This window comes from Paramormyrops kingsleyae, chromosome 1 (assembly GCF_048594095.1).
Source record: "Paramormyrops kingsleyae isolate MSU_618 chromosome 1, PKINGS_0.4, whole genome shotgun sequence".
In the NCBI taxonomy this organism is placed as follows: Eukaryota; Metazoa; Chordata; class Actinopteri; order Osteoglossiformes; family Mormyridae; genus Paramormyrops; species Paramormyrops kingsleyae.
In genome coordinates this window covers 76,780,556-76,805,419 of record NC_132797.1, presented here as the reverse complement: position 1 = coordinate 76,805,419, position 24,864 = coordinate 76,780,556, and the positions used below count along the sequence as shown (strand labels likewise).

The window sequence follows — 24,864 nt, the reverse complement described above, 5'->3', positions numbered from 1 at the left end:
AAAGCAGCCAACCCCATAGAGCAATCAGGAGTTAAGGGCCTCGCTCAGGAGCCCAATGATGCCAATCCTGGGCCTCAAACCTGCACCCCATCTGATTACAGGCAACCGTTTTCTAATCAGCTGGGCAACATACTGCTCCCAATGTGTCTTAATAGGCCCGCTGCACTTTATTACTGGGCCTGGGACAAAATTGCTTAAAATGGCCACCCATGTCGCCCAACACCTCCCATTTGAGCCCAGCACAACGTCCCCAGTTGTCCCCCAATTCCAGCGGGCCTGTGTCTTGAACTGCAGTCTCCATATCCGCCTGTAGGTGGCAACCTATGCATTATCTGGACCGTGACTGCCAGACAGGAGATAGGGAAGTGAGAGCAGCTGTATTAGTGCAGTGTCAGGAATATGGGCACAGGAGCCAGCTGTGGCTTTTGGTTCGTTTTATGACTAGGGTTTGATATGTGAGTATATACTGCCGTCAGGCAGGCAAGCCTTCACATCGTCAAATGCTATTAAAATCAATCAGTCATATCAGCTGAAGTTGGGGTTTGGGTATGGAACGCTGATCCTAGATCAGGGGTTTGTGTGGGAAGAAAGCAGAGTGAGGTTGACGGACTGAGCCTGAGCTGGCAGCATAAGTGAAATTATACTGAGAAGACGGAGCTTGACTGGAAATAAAAGCCAAGCAGAGGCGAGGTGGATGTCACTTTTTAATGAAGGATGATCAGTATCACTCCCTTTTCACAGGCTGACTGCGTTTATCAAGCTGAACAAACACAGATATAACAAAATAAAAGGGAATATCGTTTCATTTTCCCCATAAACACAACCACACTGACATGAATCATTCGCACACCAATTAAACACGAAATCAGCACCAGATTTTCCCTGGAGTTACGTATGGAAAGTTTTGAAAAACGGGCACTTTGTAAGAGTTGCAGAGTTTTCTAAGAATGTTCAACAGGATTTTACCCCACCCCAAAAAACAAAAAAACAGGAAACCTTGGCAGAAAGCAGGATGGTGTTCACCCTGATTCAGAAGAGAGTGTCTGACGGGAGGCGGTGTGACTTTGTTTATCTAAAGTGTGGGAAGTGTCCGTGTCCGTGTCCGTGTGTCCTTCCCCTGGATGCCCGTGATGCCTCACACACAAGAAAAATGGCAGCTGTCAGTCTTGTATGTTCAAAGCGTTTACTCTGTTTTAAACCTTCATTTTCCCCCACCAGCCCTATAAAGTGGCTAAAATTACAATCACATGAACCATAAGCAGCTTTGGATTAAAAATCACCAAGTGACTTGCGTTACTTAACGGCACAGGGAGTGTTTCCCCAAGTGGCTGGCTGCCTGCACCGGCCTTAATCTCAGCTTCTAGCTGCTTATAAGGCGTTTTTTCTAGGTCCTTTTTGTTGTTTGTGTTTTTTTCCCTCTTGCTCAGGTGTGCCCTCATCAGGCCAGGAGGGGTACTGCAATCCGGCAATGGTGAAGAAATGTGGTACTTATTAATTTAAGCTCCATTCCAAAGACAACCATCTGACAAACAAATGCTTTCAAGAAAGGAAAATCAAATCGACAGCTTCTTTTCACGTGTAGTACTGATGATTAATCAGATTCCGGTTCATCCCTATAATAGTTGCACATCTCTGATCCTCTGTCCATGTACTTTTTCTCATTCTTGGACTCCTTCCATATTTGCTGCTGCTATGTCCTTTTGTCCTAAATATGCATTTTTATGCTTAATATTAGGGCTGGGCTATGGGGCTATTATTGTAGTGATATTTGCAAATGTGTATGGAGAGCTGTGTGACTGTATCTCAATCCATGGGTCATAATCAGATTTGTAAATGCATACTGAGATTTGCAAATGTGTATGGAGAGCTGTGTGACTGTATCTCAATCCATGGGTCATAATCAGATTTGTAAATGCATACTGAGATTTGCAAATGTGTACCGGAGTCTGTAAATATCTATTCAGAATTCGTATTCGTGATCAGATTTGTATGTGTTATGAGATTTGCAAGTTTACTGAGATTTTCCATGTGTGTAGACAAATCTGTAAATGCTTGCATAGGTATCAGTTTTGCTCCAAGACCTGGAAAAGAAGACAAGTCATCAGTTACAACTCAGGCGGACCTCTCAATTGGCTGTGTTTTTACACTCTTTTTTTTTTTTGCTACACTTCTGCCGTGGCAGATCTGCAAAAGTGGGTGGGGATTTGTCTGTGTGTGGAGTTTCTGAGGGCTTAGGGCTTAGCGCTGTCCCACTGGCAGGCTTTTGAGGGCTTAAGTGTGGAACACCATGAGGGCATAAAATTTAATAAACGTGTTGGACTTCAAACTGCAAAGAGCACCACCACACCACCACTGTCTTTTTACCCTGTTTATCCACTAGGTCTCCAAAAGATGTCACGACTGCTGAGCTCTTCTTTTCTTTACTGCCACTTCAGTGTATATTGCACTGAAGTATACCAAACCATAGTATACCAAAACAGTATTATGTGGTGTGCCCTCCTACAGTGCATATTGCACTGAAGTATACCAAACCATAGTATACCAAAACAGTATTATGTGGTGTGCCCTCCTACAGTGCATATCGCACTGAAGTATACCAAACCATAGTATACCAAAACAGTATTATGTGGTGTGCTCCACTACAGTGCATATCGCACTGAAGTATACCAAACCACAGTATACCAAAACAGTATTATGTGGTGTGCTCCACTACAGTGCATATCGCTCTGAAGTATACCAAACCACAGTATACCAAAACAGTATTATGTGGTGTGCCCTCCTACAGTGTATATTGCACTGAAGTATACCAAACCACAGTATACCAAAACAGTATTATGTGGCGTGCCCTCCTACAGTGTATATTGCACTGAAGTATACCAAACCATAGTATACCAAAACAGTATTATGTGGTGTGCCCTCCTACAGTGCATATTGCACTGAAGTATACCAAAACAGTATTATGTGGTGTACTCCGCTACAGTGCATATCGCTCTGAAGTATACCAAACCATAGTATTCCAAAACAGTATTATGGTGTGTGCTCCGCTACAGTGCATATCGCACTGAAGTATACCAAACCATAGTATACCAAAACAGTATTATGGTGTGTGCTCCGCTACAGTGCATATCGCACTGAAGTATACCAAACCACAGTATACCAAAACAGTATTATGGTGTGTGCTCCGCTACAGTGCATATCGCACTGAAGTATACCAAACCATAGTATACCAAAACAGTATTATGGTGTGTGCTCCGCTGCAGTGCATCTCGCACTGAAGTATACCAAACCATAGTATACCAAAACTGTATTATGTTTTCGAAATATTCTTCTTAAAATTATGTTCTGTGCTGGACGCACCAATGTTGCCAATGCAAATAACTTGTACCTGATGGCCAGTGAGGTGGATCCTGATCCTGATGAGGGTGTAAGGGGGGGGGTCTGTGTGTGTGTGTGTGGGGGGGGAGCGGTTTCTGAGACTGGATCTGACTGGATCTCTAATCCCTCCCCTGACGCATGGAGTTTGTGCTGCAGTGGGAGGGATTATGCAATGGTGCTTGTGGTAGACTGACTCAGTCGCAAACACACACACACACACACATTTTATATATATATATATATATATGTATATATATATATATATATATAGAGAGAGAGAGAGAGAGAGAGAGAGAGACACACACACACTATCTGCTGATTCACTCCCCCTTCCGTTACCAGCCCCCAATCCTCTCAGATTTCCATAGCCATGCACTGGTCTAACAAACATGATCACTAGAGAAGTCTGCATAGCTTCTCACACCTGTCAGTATTTCTTCCTGGAATGAACCTCTGAGTCGTGGCTTGGCCGTATGGGTTGGTCACATGACCTGCCCAAAGGAGGGTCGTGGCTTGGCCGTATGAGTTGGTCACATGACCTGCCCAAAGGAGGGTCGTGGCTTGGCCGTATGGGTTGGTCACATGACCTGTCCAAAGGAGAGTCGTGGCTTGGACGTATGGGTTGGTCACATGACCTGTCCAAAGGAGGGTCGTGGCTTGGACGTATGGGTTGGTCACATGACCTGTCCAAAGGAGGGTCGTGGCTTGGCCGTATGGGTTGGTCACATGACCTGTCCAAAGGAGGGTCGTGGCTTGGACGTATGGGTTGGTCACATGACCTGTCCAAAGGAGGGTCGTGGCTTGGACGTATGGGTTGGTCACATGACCTGTCCAAAGAAGTGGTCGTGGCTTGGATGTATGGGTTGGTCACCTGGCCGTGGAGCTGCAGAACCACACCCAGGAAAGAGAGATCTTGCAAAGGTTAGCACTGGGTCACTTCTTGCTCTAGCAATGGGTCTAGTCCCCTCCTCTGCTCCCCCTGAGGATCTGTTGGGCCGATAACTGGGAAGGGAAGCCGGCAAACATCATCCATCGTTGAAGTGTGGCTAGGGCTTCGTATAACTGACCTCCCCTGTCACCGGTGGCCAGCAGGTGGGGCCTGAAGGCTGCCAGGACTCTGTTACGTCCAGCAAAGCTTAACACAGAATAAATGCTTTTTTGAATAAATGTTTCCCTGCTATGATATAGCATTTGTCTGTAGACTGTAACATACCTGGAAATGTACAGCCTTCATATCTACCACAGGCGGCCCAATTATACCGTAAGTTATCATAGCAAGCAGACTTTGGGGTGGAGCTGTTCTTGTGGAAAGCACGTTCTCTCTGCTCTTACGTGAAACATGAATTATTCATTTCAGATGTAATGAGAGCAGAATAAACAGCAGTTTAAAATTAAAAATGATTCCCCACAGGTTTAAGCAGCTCAGCCAACAAGGATGTGTAGAACTAAACTGATGGTTGAACTTCATATGGTGGTTAGTGTAGAGAGGCTTTTGCTTTGTACAGATTGAGTATTGGGGATGCGCCGCACAAGGAGTGAACCAGGAAACGCTGTAGCTGACAGATCCTTTCCTCAGCGTCTCTTCAAATGCTGTAATTCACCTGGTGCAATCGCAAGACGTGTTTGGGCAGAAGTGTATTAAAAATTGTTCTCATGCCAGCAAGCGAGTCATCATCTTCTTGGCCTCTCATCTTTTATCACGATAGCTGAAGGGGTGCTTTGGAAAGCTCTTGTTAAAATGAAATGGCTCTTCTTTAGATGTGCCATTATATAGATAATAAAGTCAGTTTGCAGCCAAATCTTATATACATGGTGCAGCCTGTTCCTGTCAGAGCTAACGGGGTGGGGGATGATTATTCCCATTGGATATCAGTGACTGGGATTGGATGGTCTGCTAGCCCAAAGGGAGGTGTCCCCGCATCATTTACTGTAACCCTGGTTTCCCACACCAACACCTCCTTGGGGGTGGGGGTGTCATCTGGGTCATCTTCTGTGCCTAAATTCCATCATGAAATCAGTGGGGGATTAAGATTCATTTACCTCCACGGTATTTCTATCATGTGGGGGCGCCCAGGTGATCTTTCACTGAAACCACCAGTCAGCCTGTCTGATTACCTTTGCCTGAGCAGTGAGATTTCCGTCTTTTGCTTTGCAATGTTTTCTGTACACTGGACGATAAAGTTCTTTAATCTAAGTGGTCGCTAATATTTATTTGAACATATGGTCTTGGCGTCTGGCAAACTCTTAAGGTTTTGTGGTGACATGTAAACAGGATTTGAGAGAACTTACAGCCACTACCTTCTGAGGGAATTTCTGAGGTTCATCAAAGTGCCTGTGTGTGTGTGTGTGTGTGTGTGTGTGTGTGTGTCTGTGCATGTCTGTGCATGTGTGTGTGCGTCTGTGTGTGTGTGTCTGTGCGCGTGTGTGTCTGTGTGTGTCTGTGCGCGTGTGTGTCTGTGTGTGTCTGTGCGCGTGTGTGTCTGTGCGCGTGTGTGTCTGTGTGTCTGTGTGTGTCTGTGTGTCTGTGCGCGTGTGTGTCTGTGTGTGTCTGTGCGCGTGTGTGTCTGTGTGTGTCTGTGCGCGTGTGTGTCTGTGCGCGTGTGTGTCTGTGTGTCTGTGCGCGTGTGTGTCTGTGTGTGTCTGTGCGCGTGTGTGTCTGTGCGCGTGTGTGTCTGTGTGTCTGTGTGCGCACTCGCAGCTGCCTGCTTTGTTTTGCCTTCCTCTAATTCCAGGCTTCCCTGAGCAGCCTAACGTGCTATTCGCTTGATTTCTCCCCTCCATCTCTGCAACTTCATAGTCATCCAGTAGAGGGCACAGTGGAGTGCTTAGAGGAAAAGGAATAGAATTATCTCACCTGCTCAGATACAAGCCAGTTGACGTTCTGGGCCTCTTCACCATGGGCAGTTAACATGTCCAGTTGGGGCTTCATAATGGATAAATATTTGACCACTTTTTAAAAACCATGACTATTAGAAGAAGGCCTAGTTAGGAAGCTTAGCTGACAAGGTGGAGATTGAATTTCCTGTATTTCTAGAGCTTAGGTTTCATTAGATTTATCATATGAAAGCTTTGAGGATGTATCGCTTTGGGGGAGCGTGTCGGGGTGTCTATGGTTTTGTGTGCCGCCCCCCAAATCCCTGCTTTTGTCAGTACCATCTGTCTGTAAGTTTCCCTGTAGAATCTGTACGTTCAACCCAAGAAGGAACATGTCAGTGAGCTCAGGTTCGCGTATGCGAGTTTCAGATGTAGGTCAAAGGGAGAAAAGGGGCTCTGACTTTCACAGAGAGAGAGGGATGAGCAGGCTGGGAATGAGGGGGGTGCTGGTGAGATGAGAGAGAGAGAGAGAGAGAGGGAGGGAGGGGGGTGGAGCTGCTCAGCATCAGCAGCAGCTAGACGGTAGCAGTGTGACAAAGCACAGCACCAGGCAAGTGCCTCCTCGCATCCACAGCGCAGCACCAGGCGAGTGCCTCCTCGCATCCACAGCGCAGCACCAGGCGAGTGCCTCCTCGCATCCACAGCGCAGCACCAGGCGAGTGCCTCCTCGCATCCACAGCGCAGCACCAGGCGAGTGCCTCCTCGCATCCACAGCGCATCCTCATGCTCGGACATGCCCTGTAGCTCCTGACCACCTCGCCTCCTAGCCAGGGAATCTTCTACCCTCATCCCTTCTCCATCTCCTGGAGCTCTGGAAGCGCTTTCCCCAAGGTTCTGGGCAGCTAGAGGGTGGGGTCCCAGGATGGGGAGAACCCCTCCCAGGGCAAAACGTGGAAGTGGGGCCATCAGCCAGGCCTTCTGAAAGGGACCCCTCGGAGATTGGGTCAGGATGGGCTGCACCACCAGCGTTGTCGTGTTTGACGGGCTCCGCACTGTCATCGAGCGGAACTGTGGCTACGCCAGCAAGAGCTCGACCGAGAGGGGTGAGCCGGCCGAGACTGAGGGACTGGCCAGCCAGAGGCAGTCGCCGGCACGGCGCATTTCGGCTGCATCGGTAATGCTCCTTTTGTGTGTGTGTGTGTGTGTGTGTGTGTGTGTCAGAGACAGATGGAAGCAGAAAGACACTGTGAGGTAGGAGGAACATAGAATGTCTTAAAGTGTGAGGTCAGAGGAGTGTAGACTGTCTCAAACTGTGAGGTCGGAAGAATCTAGACTGTTTCAAACTGTGAGATCGGAGGAATGTAGACTGTCTCAAACTTCGAGGTTGGAGAAACGTTGACTTGCAAACTGTGCAGTCAGAGGAACATAGACTGTGAGAACCTGTCGCTGCCTCACTGGGTGAAAAGCAGCTTAGTGGTTAACCAACATGTATAAGTCAATTAGTTACTAGTTTCAGTCCCAGGAAGGTTATAGCTGGTTTTTAGCTTGGACCTCATCCGCTCAAGGAGGACTTGCAGCTGTAAAGATGTTTTTTTTTTCTTTATAAAAATCTCAGCTAGCATTATCTGGAAAGCATTATTTGATCCGGCCTAGAAGGAAGGCAGACCCTGAGACCAGGTATGATAAATATCTTAAAAACAAGGAAAGAATTCTCCAATCACAGGACAGCCAGGAGATCCAGCTCTGTCCTTAAACAAAGTCACATGCTGCATGTCAGGCAGGGTGTGGGAATGTAGATGAATAATTCACACACTGCAGGCTAAACTAGTCAGCAAGCAGCATCAGTGTGCTACTCATATTTGTAGACCACGAATAGATTTTGGTCTGAGGTACTGGGTTAAAATGTTCAGCTCGGGAAGCATTGGAAATGGGTTTAATGAACCAGGTTTTGATATCCTGAAAGCACTTTGAGGGGGGTGGGGGTCCATGTCCAGAAGCAGCCGCACAGGCTGACAGCAGTCTGCTTCTGAATGCTCAGCAAGCCCAGCCTACCCCCACCCCCACCCCATCCCCATCCTGGCAGTCACTCCAGAGGTCAAATACTCATCAGCTGAGTATTAGTGGGGGTGGGTATTGGAAAATCAGCAGGGATGCGGGAGAGTTGTTGGGGGGGGCTTGTGGATTGGAGCTGGAGCTGCCCTGGGTGGAGGCCAGACCTGTAGGCTCCGCTCTGAACTCTCTGGGGGCACGTGGTGTGTCCTAGGGCGGCCGTTGATCAGAGGTACTCAGTCAAACATGTCACCTCTGTGGTGTCGGGCTGTGCACTTCCTCGATGGAGTGGACACAGCCTCCTTGCTAGAATGTTCCTTTTTAAAATGCTCCTTTTGGTCCTATGGCAGCTCATGCATGTGACTGCCCGCTGAAAATGGGTTGGGCAGCAATAGCGGGTGGTCGATGCCATGGGGTCTGCACCATCATTTGACTTCCGCGGCACATTCCACCCATTTTCCAAGGTGTATTATTGCATATGATGCTGTGTGTGTGGCCTGTGGTGCATTGGCATCCCATCCAGAGTTTGCTGCCATGTGCCCTATGCTGCCTGGGATAGGCTCCAAACCCCCCTGTAGCCCTGATCCGGATACGTGCCTAGAAGCCGGATGGTGTACGGCGTCAATCCCGTCTGCATTCAGATCTCTTGGAGAGGCTGCACAGTTCTGACTCTGTGTGACACCACACTAAAGGGCTTCTGTGCCGGCCTCCTGGCTCTGGGGTCCTGTTGGGCTCACGCAAGCCGCTTTATGAGCGGAAACTGATCACAGAGCCAACCCCAGAACCAAAATTTCAGTTTAAAGGAAGCGCGTCCGTGCGTCAGTCATGTGAGCGAGTGCAGTGTGAGTGTGTGGCTGAATGTTACCGACTCTGCTTGAACACAATGCTGTGTGTTTCTATGCTGGGTTTTTGTTACCTCACACCTTTGTACTGTAGACTAGCTGGTCCATAACCACAAGGATTCATAAAATTGATCTCCATTTCCTGTTTTAAATGCTTGTTGCTGGTCTGCCATTTTATCACATGTTAGAAGCACTTTGATGCTGGTGTTTTGCATTCAGTTTGACCACTAAACCCTCTGACTTTAGAAGTGGCTGTGATAGTTTTTTTGGACAGGATATTTATAGTACCCCCACCTCCAACAGGGCCCCCTCCCTGGCCTTTGTGATTCTCCCTGTCCATCTGCCTCTGTTTCACACCATCTCTCTCTCTCTCTGTCTACTGTTCTCTCTCTGTCTCCCTATCCCTCTGTGGCTAGCACCCTCTTTGCCATTCACAATCCCTCCCTCTATCTGTTGCTCTCTGTTATTGGCTCCCCTTCTGCCATTCTAAGACCCACCCTGTGTCTACCGCCCTCAGTGATTGGCCCCCCTCTGCCATTCTTGGTCCCTCCCTGTATCTGTCTTTCTCTGCCTCTCCATCTCTCTCTTGCCATATGTAACAGGTACATGATCCCTCCTACCCAGGAGACTCTCTCCACTCTGTCTTTCTGCATGGTACTTGGGGGGGGGGCATGGAAAAAACGGGGCCCGTCGCATCATCATGGTAACAGAAAAGACAACTCGTGGCTGAGGTGCCATCTGCTGAGGTGTTGATTGGACTCAGCCCCACAGTTTCAGGGTTTCTTTCTCACACCCCAACATAGAGCACTCGGTGAAGGGGGGGGGGGGGTGAGGCGGGCATAAGGCACAGCGATTAATGGCATGTACCCAGTGGGGGTTTCTGGGGTGGTGAGACTTTGAGCCCTTCAGCAGTGTTAATGGGAAACACAGCATGCAGCCAGGAGGGCCTGGGAGAGCCCAGCCGCCACTGGCCGTGCAGGAGCCGTCTGGGAGAGGCCGGGTGCGCGGGGTCTGTGGGAGCCGTCGCAAGGTCTGCGAGCCCCGGGAGAGCCCAGCCACCGCTGTCGCCGCCGCCACTGCCACCCACTCGGGGTCTGCGAGCTCTGAGGCCTCTGAGCTCCTGGTGAAGTAGAAATGAAGGTTCATATGCGTTGATAGTTTCTGCAGGAAAGGGTTTACTGCCAATCAGACTGGAGGCCAGCTGACAGCATCTATCACTGTAAGTCACATGACACCAGTCCCTGTGACCTCACAGTGGGTGCCGGGTGGGGGTGTGGGAGTGGCTGAGTGAAGAAGAAAAAGAAACAGTCCCATCTGAACTCGGTTTCTTGGAAGAGGGTCTGCGGGGGGGGGGCGGCAGTGTGCATGTTTGCCGAATTCCAGGTTACTCCCTCTGTGTTTTCCCTATGACCCAGCTATTGCATCAGCCTCTCTGTGTGACGCTCACTGCCTACTCCTCTGGCTGGCGCAGTGGGCCCTCACCAATTAGGACGTCCGCGAGCTCACATGCATGCACACATACGTGCTCACACACATACACACACACATATGCATACAAGTATACTGATACACACACGCACATATGCATACACACACACATACACGCGCACATACATACACACACACACACACACGCATGCATACTTAAACACACATGCACACACATGCGCACACACACATGCAGCCCAGGTTTGTTTACTGAGGGTCTGTTCTGAATCCATTCCACAATACTGGAACAGCAATATGCACGTTCTCTTTTGAACCTTCCCACAGATACCGTTCTTGCTGCTTTGCTCTTGAAGCATAAATGCAGGTGAATTGTAACTAACAAGGGCTTAAAATGCAGCTGCTTTGAAGGATAAGTCTGTCTGAAACAGTACAGTTTGCTGCAGCATCTTCACTAGCATGACAAATAGTAGCAAAGCAGGACTCGCCTGTAAAGTACGCTCACACGTGTGGAAAAAGTGTCCCGTTTCCCACTAATTTATTTTTATGGTGTTTTGAATGCTGGACTGGTTGCCGCCAAAGGTCGGCCTGCTTCCGCTGAGCTACAGCAAGCCACTCGAAAATCCAATAAAATCCACTGAAACAGATGAGAGTCGGAAGACAGCGACTGAGCTAAGGGAGCTGCTATCGCTGTGATGAGGAATGATTGGAGGAAACGGCACTGGTTCCTGGAAGGGGTGGCTGGATATGCTAACTCTGCCAGGCTGGGGGATGTGCAGCTTCCAAAGGCACACAGTACCTGTGCCTAGTGGATGCTCTTTACATCCCGTAAAAGGCACAGTTCCAGATTAATAAATCAAGTGTGAAATTAGGACTGTTTCTTCTGCAGTCACAGGTGACACCAGAAATTAGCCCACATCAAAGGTAAATGTGAAACAAGGAGCAAATGAGTGAACACTGTAATTACCTTTTGTCGAGACAGCTATGGCAAGAAGGGAGTTATTTTATAGAAATTAATTGACTGAATCGTGTTGTTCAGTTTATTGTACCTGCTTTATAATCTCAGACCGCAATAGTAACAAAATGTAAGATTAGCTCGAAATTCCTGAGCATATCTGATATGACATGGGATGTCTGCTTTCATGATTACCAATTCAGGAAGAGGAGGGTGTGAATGGGGGACCGGGCGGGTGTGCGGCTTTCAGTAGGACAGAGGGGACGGCAGAAGCCGAGAGACGGGGGGGGTTCTTCCTGCTAGGATAATTGTGGCATTCCCTTTAAATTAATTCAGAAGACAGAGCCACATCACCAACATTCATACACGTTAAATGTGGTCAGAATGGTGGAGCAGCCCTCCCCAGCCCCGATTTCCTGTATCTTATGCTCTGTCTTGGTCTCCTTGCTGACCGTCTCCAGTTACGGCTCTAACTTCACTTTGCCTCGTTTTCCTTTCATTGTGTGATTCCAAGGACACATTTTTTTCTTAGTTGGTATATGGAGCTGTTTTTTTTCCAGACTTGCATTGTGGAACCTCGTGAAAAATAATAGTGCTCCACATTGGGACAGCAGTTGTGGGGGTGGGGTGGATTGGGGGGGGGTTCCCAGGAATAGAGAACCATGTGCTGTGTGGGGCTAAGAAGCTGCATTCTTTGAAATAAAGGGTTAGGGGGAGCTTGGTTTTTGTAATGAGGGCATTCCGTACGTGATAAATATCGCAATACATATGGGAGGATTTTAATGATAAAATAGTATATAGTGGCTTGAGACATGGGAAAACCTCTGGGGCGGATGACCAGTGAGGGATTCACTGGGAAAAGACCATCATAATCGCAGTGTCACGAGGCTGTGATGGACAGGAAGCAGTTGGCAGTCGAAGGTTCCCTGTACAGTAAGGCTTGTATGGCTCATAGACAGGGTGTGCGGATCGTGGGCTCCTTCCTTACTGCAACCTTTGTGCGAGGACTCCAGTGTCATCCATCTGTTTTTAAAATCACACAGGAAAATGAAGCTGGAATAACGGCAGGAGCGTGCGGTGAGAACCCAGGCCGTAAGAGCTGCTTCAGAGTAAACACCGCACGTCTGATTTTCCGCTTCCCACAGATAAATAATGAAATGTGCACCTGTTGCATCCCCTCACAGATATATTCTAGAGATATGGGGGGGTGGGATCTGGCAAAGTCTTTGTCCCCCCACTCTGTTCCTGACACCACGCAGAGCAGAAAAGGTTTGCAGTATTTGTTGGCTCTCATAAAAAAATCGAGGTTCTGCAGAATGATTCTTTGTCGAATGGTTTTTCCCCGTGAGTTAGAGCTGCACAGGGTGAGTCGAAACGCCGTCACATTTCGCAACATATTTACTGCCTGGTCAGAAGTCGAGTCACTCGCTAGATGTAGTGACATAACAGCGGTGCATGGATGTCTGACCTTTAAAAAGGACTCTGAGCAGGAAGTCCTCTTTACATCAGATGGTGCCAACCAGTTCCACACTGAAAAAACACATTTTGCTCCATATTGCGTAAAATTGACAAATGACCTGGTTTCGAGACTCCCATCATATTTAACACAGCAGCAGAGCCAGGAGGTGCATTACAGCTGTACGTGGGGGGGGGGGGGGGGGTAAGCACATGCTAGTTAGAGGTGCTTTGCTGCAGTGTTTCTTCTCTTTTGTCACGATTCCTTTTTGTTGTTAGTTTTAAATTCCAGAACTTTCAGAACACGGCACGATCCCTCAGGTGCCTGCTGTCGTCCACATCTCAGTAGCTCCTGTGGGTCGAGTTGGGCTGAGGGTTTGGGCTGAGGGTTCGGTCTCATTCGTGGTGATGGCTGAATACGGAGCACATCCTGTATGCAGAACGCCCGTCACTCTGGCATTTCCTCACTGGCTCCATTGTGCTCTGTAGCCCAGTTTAGCTTTGCGTTCCTTCCAGAGGAAAGAGGCTCCCATCTCACCGGTCTGATGGGACTCACAGGGTTTGTGGGGGGGTGAGTGACATTGTAACCTTTTTGTGTAAATGCACCAATTTGCACACACTGAATTAAACACACAGACAGTGATATATACTCACATTCTGTACAGTAAAACACACGCAATCACTTCTGTGTACATGTGAAAACCTCCACTTTTGCATACAGTCACGAGAAGCATAAATACAAAACATATATAGGCAAGCACAAACAAATAAACGATGCACCAGACACACACAATAAACACACACACACACACACACACATACACACTTTAAGGCTGAGCTGACAGGTGGATCCAGATCTATCATAGAGCAGTTGGGGGCCCCAAAGCTGTGGGAGGAACTAGAAGATGGGTGTGTGAGTGAGCTTCGAAACTCCCCCACCAACCCCCCCCACCAGATCCTGCTCCAGCTGCACAGCTGAATGTGGGAGGGGCCGCTAACCTCACCACAAGCCAGGGAGTCCGAGCCGGCGTGAGTGAGAAGCCAGGCGCAGTGCGAGGAAGGGAGCCTCAGATATCTGATCGCAGCCTTACCGCTGAACGGACTCTGCGCGCTGAGAACCGGCCCGACCCGGCCTGTCTCCCCTGAGCCATGCATGCAGGGGCAGCCTCTCCGTCCCGAGTCCGGCCACACGGATCTCCAGTTCCCGGGTCGGCAGCTGCCTCTGCTTCACACTCGCGCGCCATGCAGAGTCGCACTGCCAAAGCCTCCAGGAAGGAGCTGGTGATCGAGTCTCCCCAGCAGTTCCGGAATGTCCCACCCATGGATCTGGAGGTGGAGTCTGTGCCACAGGTGACGGTGAGTCTCACCTGTCCCCCGTCCCCCCAAGAGGCTAACAGGGGCTTGAGCAAAAGCATCTTGTGGAAAACCACACCTTGAACTGCAGGACTGTAGTGGTGGCTAACGCTCTGTGATTTCCTTGTTGGTCTTTAGTGATGGCGGTCAAGTACAGGATAAAATTAGTGAAGAAGTGTGATGTCAGGCATCATAGGGGGCTGAGAGGTAACCGTTTGTTATGTCCCACTGTGACCTTGCTGCCGTCTGACTTCCCACCCGCTGTGTGGCTTTCATCGCCACGTGCCCTCATCTATGCGCAAGTGGCAGTCTGAGCCAGGCTCAAGGGCCCCCAAGTAAGAGGGGGGTTCTTTGTCTCCTGTCTGGCTGGAGGGGGGGATTCCGTAGGCAGCTTTGTACGCCTGCTGACGCAGGTTTGCGCACATGTGTGCACCATCCTTGACTGTCTGTCCTGTCTCCCATTTCTGATTCTTGAATGTGGCCTCCCTTGTGGAGACTTGGGTATAGTGAGCCCAGCTGCTCTGTACACAGTTGCATTTTTCTGGCCATCTTGTGTGCCAGTAGATCCTAAGGATCTGTCTGGCTGTGATGTAACCTCAGCAATGGTGATCTTATAAAACCAAAAGCCGACCAAGTCCAATCTGTCATCTGTAAGGAAACTTCCGTGACATGCTGAGTTTGACATCATTGATTGGAACAGAAAGGTCAGTTTTGTGCCTGGTGTTAAGTAATGTTATTACAGAAACATTTTGGGATAAAATGTCTGCAGGAAGGAACATGAATCTCCCCCATAGCTTCAGAGCTATAGCAGGTATCACCTGATGCCACTCTGAAATGCTTCAGAGATGTTTTTTGCAGGGGTCATCTCGATTTCTGTTAATTCTAAGCCCTACGCGCATTAAAGAGCATTAAAGGTGCCTGACCAAAAAAACTGCGATTTTCGCTGCATTGTAATGCCGTTCGGACTTCTCCGCAGCTCTTTTCCTGAAATAACGTCCTAAAGCAGGTAAATAAACATTTCCTTCGTAATCACTTTCGAGCAATTGTTTTCACCAGTTCCCCTCCACCCATGTGTTTGTTTGGCTAATTAGTTTTTATCCGGTTTAACCCACGTCAGTTCAGTCAAGTATTATTTTTGGCACATAACTCTGTTGATGCCGATTACTAAGAGCAAAAATAATAATAATATGCAGCCCTCTTGGGTCAGGGTGTGCTGAGAGGGTGTTAGACTTACGTAGCTCATGGCTGGACTCCAGCCTTGAGCCGCTGTCTGAAGTAACTGGTGCCGAAAGTCTCTGTTAACTTTGCCGCATCCAAGAGGGAGGCAGTAGCTGGAAGAAGTTTCCCAGACACCCTGGGGGGCTCCTATCATTAAGCCGTGGGCTTTTAGAGCACAGTACTGCTTGGGTGGACTTGGTGCTGGAACACTGTAGTCTTACATGGCCTGAAAGCAAAGCTTTGTACTTTTCTGGTTTTTATTGAGTTCATTGGTTTTACGATGTTGTTTGATAGCTTAGTGTTGTGTAAATGTTACCACGGTATGATTCATACCCCACAGTCGTAAAGCCGACACAGTCTGTGCCCAGTAGTATGGGTGGTATCCATTCTTAGGTTGGGGCGTCTTCTTGGGACCTGTCAGCTGACCTTTATGGTTTTATTCTACAATCACCCAGTTTATTATTCGGTGCCAGTAGATGTACCAGAGTAGTTGTAGTAATTCTTTTTCATTTTGATCAAGAGTTCAGTTCTTTCAGCTCTGAGAAACTGGACAAAAATGGCATTTTTAAATTTCCCAGGGCTATGCTCCATGATTTTTTGTCTGATAACTGTGGAGTGTGGACATGTGACCATGGTCTGGACTGCCGTCTGCTACCCCCCAGCAGCTTCTAACCTTCGCAATGTCATGTGTATCTATGCTGCAGTCTGTTGCCCTATCGACCCTCATCTGTGTGGGAAAGGGAGATGAATATCATATAGCTTACAGTAGTGTGTGCCTGGTTCATTCTCTGAGTGTGTGTGTGTGTGCATATGTGTACCTGCGTGTGTGTGTGTGTGTGCGTATGTATATGTGTGTGCTTATGCGTGCCTGCGTTTGTGTGTGTATGTGTGTGTGTGTGTGTATGTGTGTGCGCGTGCGTGCATATGCGTGCCTGCGTGCGTGTATGTGTGCGTGCCTGCGAGTGTGTGTATGCGTGCCTGCGTGCGTGTATGTGTGCGTGCCTGCGAGTGTGTGTATGCGTGCCTGCGTGCGTGTATGTGTGCGTGCTTGCGAGTGTGTGTGCATGTGTGTGTGTTTTTTTCGGTCCCCACAAAGGAAAACTCAATTTAATAAAAATCTGTAACTGCAATCAGAAAACTAAAAATAAAAAAATACCCTTGTATTTTGTTTGGTTACTTATGGTTAAGGTTAGGGCTGAGTAGGGGTTAAGGCTTTCATTGTTGGGATTAGGGTTATGCCAATAGAAATGAATGGATGATCCCCACAAAGATATGGATACAAGTCTGTGTGTGTGTGTGTGTGTGTGTGTGTGTGTACGTGTGTTTTCTGGTAGGTTTTAGGGTATGTCACATTCCTGCTAAAGTGGGCTGCAGTCCTCCTGGAATCCCTCTAAAACACACGAGCAGATTTAATGTCCTCATTAATACAACATGAAGGTTCCTGTTCCTCATACAGCAGAAGAAATGGACATTTCCACATTCGGAATTTTGAGGACATGTGTTTGCAACTCGTTTACGTATCACATGGGATCATGCCTTTTTCATGCCTTGCTGCTCCTTTAACACCCCGGAAACTGTGAGGGAGGGGGATTTTTCGCAGATAGACGACGAGGGTGCATGGGCACCGTGGTACGAGCTTCACAGGCGATTCCGTCAGCATGACCACCAGCGCTGCTCCAGCGAGATCAGGGGCCTCCCTATGAGCTCATGGCTGCCTTATCAAGCCCAGATGTGGTGACCGTAGCCCAGAGCTGGGCTTCTTCCCTGGGATACAGTAATGGGCGTCGGCATGACGCTGAGCTAACACCACCTCATTTAGATACTCATTAAGATACATAAACCAGCGCTGCAGAGCCTGGGTGTTTGCTTTTGAGCGTTGTGCTTTTTGGCCCCTCTGTCTTTCCATTTTAACGAAGCTGTGGCAGTAAACTGTTGAAGAGCTGAAATCTCACTTCTGAGTCACCCGAGTTGCCACAGTGCAACATACACATTCACAGAATTGTGCTGTACAGTCGAGAGCGCTGCCTTAATCTATCTGTGCCGCCTAGAAGTTTAAATTTGAAATAAATTAGAAAAGTCCTGTAAAGCTTTACCCAAACATACATGCCAGTTAGTTTAACCCGGCTGGCACTAAAAGCATAAAGATGACAAGTTTTAAAACACATCATTGTTTTGTTTTTGTTTGTACTGATTTAGAAATTCTTGTGTTTGTTCCAACTTTTTGAAGACATTTGATTGTCCAGAAAGGGTTATCTTAAGAGGGTAACTGTTGTATCTGCAAATCAGTGGGACCCAGCCTGCTGAATGAGGCAGGCTTTGTGTTTGACTGCATTTGATCTCATTTGGAATTCAGTGGGTCCCAAAGGCTGGCAACGCCTGGTACCAGGCTGCTCCGTGACATCATCTTGTGTGTGTGTGTTCGCTGGCGCGTTTCTGCGTGTCCTCTTGTGTTTGTGGGTCCCATCAGCATGCCACAGGTTCGTACCAGCCCAGCTCATTCCCAGCATGCTCGGCCCTAGCAGGCGGCACACACGTGGGTATGGCCAGCCCCCCGTTACTGGTACGGTGAATCCGAAATGAGACACGCCCCCTGCTGGTGCCTAAGCCAGGTATTGGTGCCACAGACAATGTCAAGCCTCCTTCTGTCAAACGTTATTTTAAAATAGTTGCAGAATAAAGACTCCGTGGCATGAGCTTCTTGTAATGGCCCCCAGTGCATGACTTTTTGGGGGGACCCCTCTTGCAAGGGTTTATATAAAGCCAAAATCAGACATACAAAAAAACAACTAATAAAGCCTCTGACCCCTTAGATATTAATATCCTTAAGGTATACAATATGGTATACAATAAGGTATACAATATGAACTTTTATAGCCTTATCATAAAAAAGAAAAAATGTCAGACACTCTAAGTACGACAGACTTCCCAGCCAGGAAAAGGCTAAATGCATCCTTTGGTTTCTGGTGGTTGATATTGCAATGAAACCTTCTTTGGTACAATAACAGATCAATAGCATCCTGATCCTCCCCGATAAGGGGCCCATCGACCCCCCTCATGGGGTCTCAGTGTGGCCCCACTGCCTGTAGTTCCACTAGTGGGGAGGTGGCTGGGCTTGGCATAGCTTGGACATGCATCATATTTTTGCTTATCTGGGTGGGGTTAGGATGGGAAAATACTAAGCATGTAATGAAGTCTCTAACCCAGCCAGAAGAAGTGTGTTGGTGCAGAGGGTGGCGCGGTCCATCCCGGAAAAGTGCGGCTGTTCTCGTTCCTTTTGGTCTGTCCGTTATTTCCATCTGTCATTTCTGGCCCTGAAAAGTGTCACCTCTAAGAACGCCACTGTCAACTTTGCAGGTGAAGCCGAGGGTCATCGAGCCGCTGGACTACGAGAATGTGGTGCTCCAGAGGAAGACACAGATCCTGAGCGACGTCCTGAGGGATATGCTGCAGTTCCCCCTGGAGGACTTCCAGGTGAGTGATGTCACTGTTACATCACGTCATGGGGTCAAATGTGGGGGGCAGGAGCTGTGGTGGAACTGACCAATCAAGAACTGTAAAGGAAAGTGAGCCAGGCACACTGAAGAGCAGCATACCTTCTTGTTGTCCCTGGCTTTGTTGTCTGAAGATGGCTAATTAAGGTTTGCTAAGATGTTATTCGTCAGAGCGCTAGCTCAGCCATCTGCACCCTGCATGCTGCTCTGAACCCTGGTAATTTAATTTAAAGACACTCTATACAGCCTGGAGCGCATGGTGGAGGAGATGGATAATCCCAGTCAGGCCTCAGGGACCAGCATATCTGAGCTCAGACACGAAACACAGCAGCTAAATGACATGGTTGAAGGAAAACACACACAGGTATATACAAGTAAGCATTATTACTAAAGGGCCATTTGCTTTTAAATTTGTAAATCACACAGGGGTTGTTTTCTCATGTTTAATTTGCAGATTCGGTCCCTTTAAATTGCAGACACTAATGTTATCTTCTCAGAGCCCCCAAAGGCAGGAATCGAAGGTTATGAAGATGATGACAGCAGACCAGATCCTTTGCTTCCTGTTTCACTTTCATCCTTTTGCTGTGAAACTCCCATCATTCCAATGCCAAGTGTTGCCATAGGAGCTGATTGCTGAGCGTGTCCTGGTTGCAGGAAGTAGATGTGGAAAATGCTTTTGTAGTGATGCAGGCACGTCCGCAAGGCCGTCCCACTATCTCACAAGCCATACGGCATTTCACTCTTCCTCGTTTACGTAGATGTTTCCTTTTCCCTCACAGTTCATCGCGTTCCCATATGTATGTCCAGTTGTTTCCTGGCTGGAGTATCCAGTGGTCAGATGCTGCTCTTTGCATTCCGCTCTCCTGTGCCTCCCCTCTTACCTTCTTTGCCATGTGCCAACAGGGACCCTGCCCATTTTCCTTACAGTTTCTGGAAAAATGTAATTATTGATCTTACTTGTGGCTCCATGAACAAATTATTGAAGAAGGGAGGAATTTAATAGGCAACAGTTTTTCCAGTTGAGGGATCGCTACAGGGCAACAGAGGGCTGTGAAACTCATCATATGATGTTATAACCCTGAGTATAAGAAGGCCTCCATCCAGGGTGACCTCGGCCTTCTTTCCTGGGATTGGCTGCAGCCCCTCGGTGATGCAAACACTAAGGTGCTTAGACAAAGGGTTTCATCAGGACAGTTCCTGTGTTTTTTCCTATATAAGACCAGGATTATAAAGCCACCAAGCAACATTAAATACCTCATTCTCTCAGTCCCAGTGGAACATTTAATGTGTGACTTACTTTCAAGAAAGGTTAAAAAGGCCCATCTTTCCTGCTATAACCAGAGTTTTTTTCATTTATTTATGAAAACACACACATGCACATACTCCACAGACCTGCTGTGGGCTAGCAAAGGTCCTGTGAGGTCTTACATCCCAGGAAACACTGAGCAAACATGGGGGAGGACAGGTGTTCTTTTTTTTGGGGGGGGGGGGGGGGTGGGACAGCTGAGAGCCAGGCTCGAGTACAGAAGCTTCTTTTGTGGATCACGGAGACGAGCGGGCGTCTTGTGTGACTTGGGAGTCGTGGTTGGGAGGCGCCTTGCCACACTTACAGCAGGTGCAGGTGGCAATCAGAGTCACAGAAAGTACCATAACTGGGCCCAGCAACTGCCATTCCTGAATAACTGTGTCACAGCACAGTCGCGGAGTTAGCCGCGCGCTGGCCGCACACTGGCCGCACACTGGCCTGGAGGGAGCCGCGCGCTGGCCGCACACTGGCCTGGAGTTAGCCGCGCGCTGGCCGCACACTGGCCTGGAGGGAGCCGCGCGCTGGCCGCACACTGGCCTGGAGGGAGCCGCGCGCTGGCCGCACACTGGCCTGGAGGGAGCCGCGCGCTGGCCGCACACTGGCCTGGAGGGAGCCGCGCGCTGGCCGCACACTGGCCTGGAGGGAAGGTTGATTCTTAAAGTGAAGAATCAGGGATGTGTGGGTCAAAGCAGCAGGTCTGGTTTTACTTCAGTGAAGATTTCCCAGGACACCATAATAATAAAACTCACCTGACCACGCCTGCAGGGATCCCCTGACACATGATGTAGGTTCTTCAGCTTTCATAAACCAATTGGTAGGGACCAAAAAGCAAGACCACAAGCTGATGTTTGCTCTACTGTCATCTGGTTTAGATGACTGTGGTCAGACAGCCTCAGGACTGGAGCTCCTGGAAACTTAGGTACTGGAATCTTTTATTGAGAAGTCTGCAAATGTACGAGGTGAAAGGGAAGTCAGGATTCAGGCTTAGAGACTGCTGCAGCACTGCATCATGGGAAGGCACCAATGCCTTATGGGAAGATATCTAAAAAGACAAGTGGTCTGATGTTGAGATTGCCTTTTCCAAAGCAGCACAATCATCCTTCCGGGTTCCATTTTGTAATTTACTTTCTCTCTGGCAGAAAGCTTTCTTTTTGTCTTCCTGGCATGGAAACATTGCGTTTATGGAGGAAAGTCCAGTGGACTGTGTGGTGTTTAATCAGCCTGTTCAGGTCTGCTTTCTGTTTGGATTTAGGCTGCCCCATGGGGGGGTGAAGAGGGGGGAGATGGCGGGCGCAGCCTTACAAAGGAGTCGCCGTTGAGTCCTTTTAAACGCATCCTGCAGAAGGGAAATATTTAGATCGTCTTCATACCTAAACTGTGGCATTGAATTTATTGCTCTTTAATCCCTTATTGTGCTGCTTGTTATTGAGCCAAATTTTCCACTGTTGATAACCAGTGTAACAGCACTGATGTGACAGCACAGATATAAATGTTTTTAGGTTTCCGTCCACATCACTGTAACGGCATTAAAGTGAGAGCACAGATATAAATGTTTTTAAATGTCTCTCCACAGCACTGTAACAGCACTTATGTTAGAGCACAAATATAAATGTTTTTAAGTGTCCGTCCACATCACTGTAACAGCACTGATGTGACAGCACAGATATAAATGTTTTTAAGTGTCCGTCCACATCACTGTAACAGCACTGATGTGACAGCACAGATATAAATGTTTTTAAGTGTCCGTCCACATCACTGTGACAGCACAGATAAAAATGTGTTTAAGTGTCCGTCCACATCACTGTAACAGCACTGATGTGACAGCACAGATATAAATGTTTTTAAGTGTCCGTCCACATCACTGTAACAGCACTGATGTGACAGCACAGATATAAATGTTAAAACACAATTATCATTTCTACAGGGATCGTTAATCTGATACAGATGAGACATTCAGAAGTGTGCCAGACTTTCCTTTAAAGGGAATGACTGCAAAACTCATCATCTCCCTGTTGAGATGGACCTTCGCAGATTCATTTCTGACAAAATGAGCTGTTATTTGTACAGGATGTCACCCTTATCCAGGCGTGACTGACTTATCTACTGATTTCTGGGAAATTTTCTGAAGCAAAAAACTACTGTTCCAAGTATTGTGCTTTCGCCAAGGGTACAGCAAGCCCCGGCCATCTTTGCCAGGAAGAAGAGCTCCTCTGCGGCTTGCTTGGGTGCCCGGAATTCTGTAGAGCCTAGGATTCATTATGTGAAGGAGGGGAATGTCCCCGTGTCTCCCCTGCTGTCGATCTGAGCGTGACTCTCGCCACATGTCCCCAGCTTACATCCTGCCTCTGACCCCCACACCCCCTGCCAGTCCAGCTGGCCCCTCTGCACCTTTGTCTCCTTTCCTGTCATTAGCCTGATTGTCATCTCACCTCGGGAAGCCAGGCCAGGCCGAGAGGAAGGCGAGCCTCGGCGATTGGGCTGCTGGTGAGCCGCGGCTGTGTTTGCCGCAGTTAGGCTGGGTGGGGCGAGAACAATGGCCTCCTACACAGAAGGAGGACTCGCATTCCTGAATGAGACTTGAGGCGGGGGGCCTGGTGCCGGACGCGTGGTTAATAACAGACCCCTTCCTGTTAAATTGACCCCCTGAGAGGTGCCTGCCCTTCACCCGCCCACTTTGGGGAATGTTGTTGTGAGAGAGTCCCACCTGGCTGCTTCAGCTCTGGCTCTGCTATGGCTGTGATGTGTCACCTCAGTCATTACGGGGAACCACAACCCCATAAACACAGCTGGGGTATTTTTCCCTTTCTAATCTTCAATGCCGAAAGAAGCGACCAGGAAGCTCAGTCGTTAGCAGCCCATTCCAATCATTTTCTTGCACACTATGTCTATATGAACAATGGAGCAGTACGCAAGACCAAGCTGGCTGTGTGCATCTCCATCCTCAGCCTTCATTAATGGATTTCTCTTCTGACTTTGCCCATTGGATCCTCATGGAATATTCTAGAACGGTGCCCAGACCTTCTGACTGTAAGGCAGAATTGAGGAGATCCCTCATCCATCCCTGCACTTGCTTGGTTTCTTATAAACCCTAAGCAGACGTTCCCTCGCCTTCTACCCAGCCCCCACCACCCAAGCCCCAGCAGATGTTTGTCCCCTCTAGCAGAAACGGAAAATGGTCAATCAGATGGGGGGGGGGGGTTCACCATTTGGGCTCCCGGACCCCAGACTGTCCGGGCGGGAGACGAAGCTGGGCCCGGGCGTGTCCGGGCGGGAGACGAAGCTGGGCCCGGGCGTGTCCGGGCGGGAGACGAACCAGGGCCCGGGCTTGTCCGGGCGGGAGACGAACCAGGGCCCGGGCTTGTCCGGGCGGGAGACGAACCAGGGCCCGAGCGTGTCCGGGCGGGAGACGAAGCTGGGCCCGGGCGTGTCCGGGCGGGAGACGAACCAGGGCGCATCAAAGTAACAGACAGAGAAAATCACATAACATGTTACATGTGACCACCTGTTTCTGTTCTGTAATGACGTAGCGTATCTCGGTCCAACGGTGCAGTGCTCACAGATAAAATAAACAGATAGCAGAGTCACGCTGTGGCATCTCTGGTATTTAATTACTTTGCAGGTGCTTGTTTCCAAAGCAGCCCTCACTGAGCATTGTTTAGAGTGGCATTTGTTTTGGCTTTTTTAATTTTCGCTCCTCCCTGCACTCAGAAGCAGAGCGGCCATCTTCCCTCTGGGAGTCCAGGTCGGTAACATTCAGGGTGTGAAGGAGGCTGAACAGACAGGAGGTGAAGGCTGGCAAGGTTGTGCTGTGTGCATCATCTGGCAGCTGTTGGGTATAATGAGGAAAGCTTTGGGTGTTAATCCTTACAGGAGCACTTGGGCTGGTCTCCTGCCTTGTGTCCTATACTTCAGCTGTGACCCTTATATAATGGTTATGGAAAATGGATAGAATGATGTATGTATATAATTATATAGATCTGTGTGAGTATAAGGTCCTTCACTCCGCCCGACACGTAGTGAGCGATTGGATGACCGGTCTGGGCTGTAGCAGACCCCGCCCAGGTTCCTCCAGGTCCCCATTGCTTACTGTAGGTCTGGTCCACCAGCTGCAGGGTGTGTCGGTGACCCTCTGGGTGCAGCACCCCACCCACCCCAGCTGTGACTCCACAGGGCTCTGATTTTTCATTCAGGAATGGAAAGATATCGTGATGTGCCGAGAGCACGACCGTTAAGCCCCCAGAGTCGTTTTTCATTTGTGTTTTTCATTCTCCCTCTGTCTGAATGCTGTTCCCGGAAATCCACTCTTGGCTGAGGTTGTCACAGGTTTTGTGCTCATCGACGCTCGTTACACGCAAAATAAAAATGCTGGTGAAGTTGGGAGGATTGATTGACCCACCCCCTGCCATTCTGTTGGTAGAAAACTGCCGCAAAATATTTATCATTATGTTTGTTAATTTATTGATAAATAAATAAGCTGTAACAAAGGACTCTATTTGTTGGCCGCAGTTGTAATCACAGATATGATGTTTTAGTGACTTGGATGAAGGTCATATGATGAGG

At 48.6% G+C, this 24,864-nt stretch overlaps 1 protein-coding gene across 5 annotated transcripts in view; it reads left to right on the top strand.

Moving 5' to 3' along the window:
- Positions 1 to 24,864, top strand: part of LOC111859664 (dedicator of cytokinesis protein 9) — an 86,029-nt gene that overhangs the window by 20,033 nt on the left and 41,132 nt on the right. For 2 of the 5 annotated variants that reach the window (XM_072699971.1, XM_023842548.2), the window contains one exon: positions 18,862 to 18,978. In XM_072699971.1, the coding sequence (XP_072556072.1) occupies positions 18,862 to 18,978 (117 nt within the window). Of the gene's footprint in view, positions 1 to 12,789; positions 12,846 to 13,840; positions 14,293 to 18,861; positions 18,979 to 24,864 lie in introns of those variants that run through there. The other 3 variants (XM_072699970.1, XM_072699969.1, XM_023842549.2) reach the window with 3 other exon arrangements.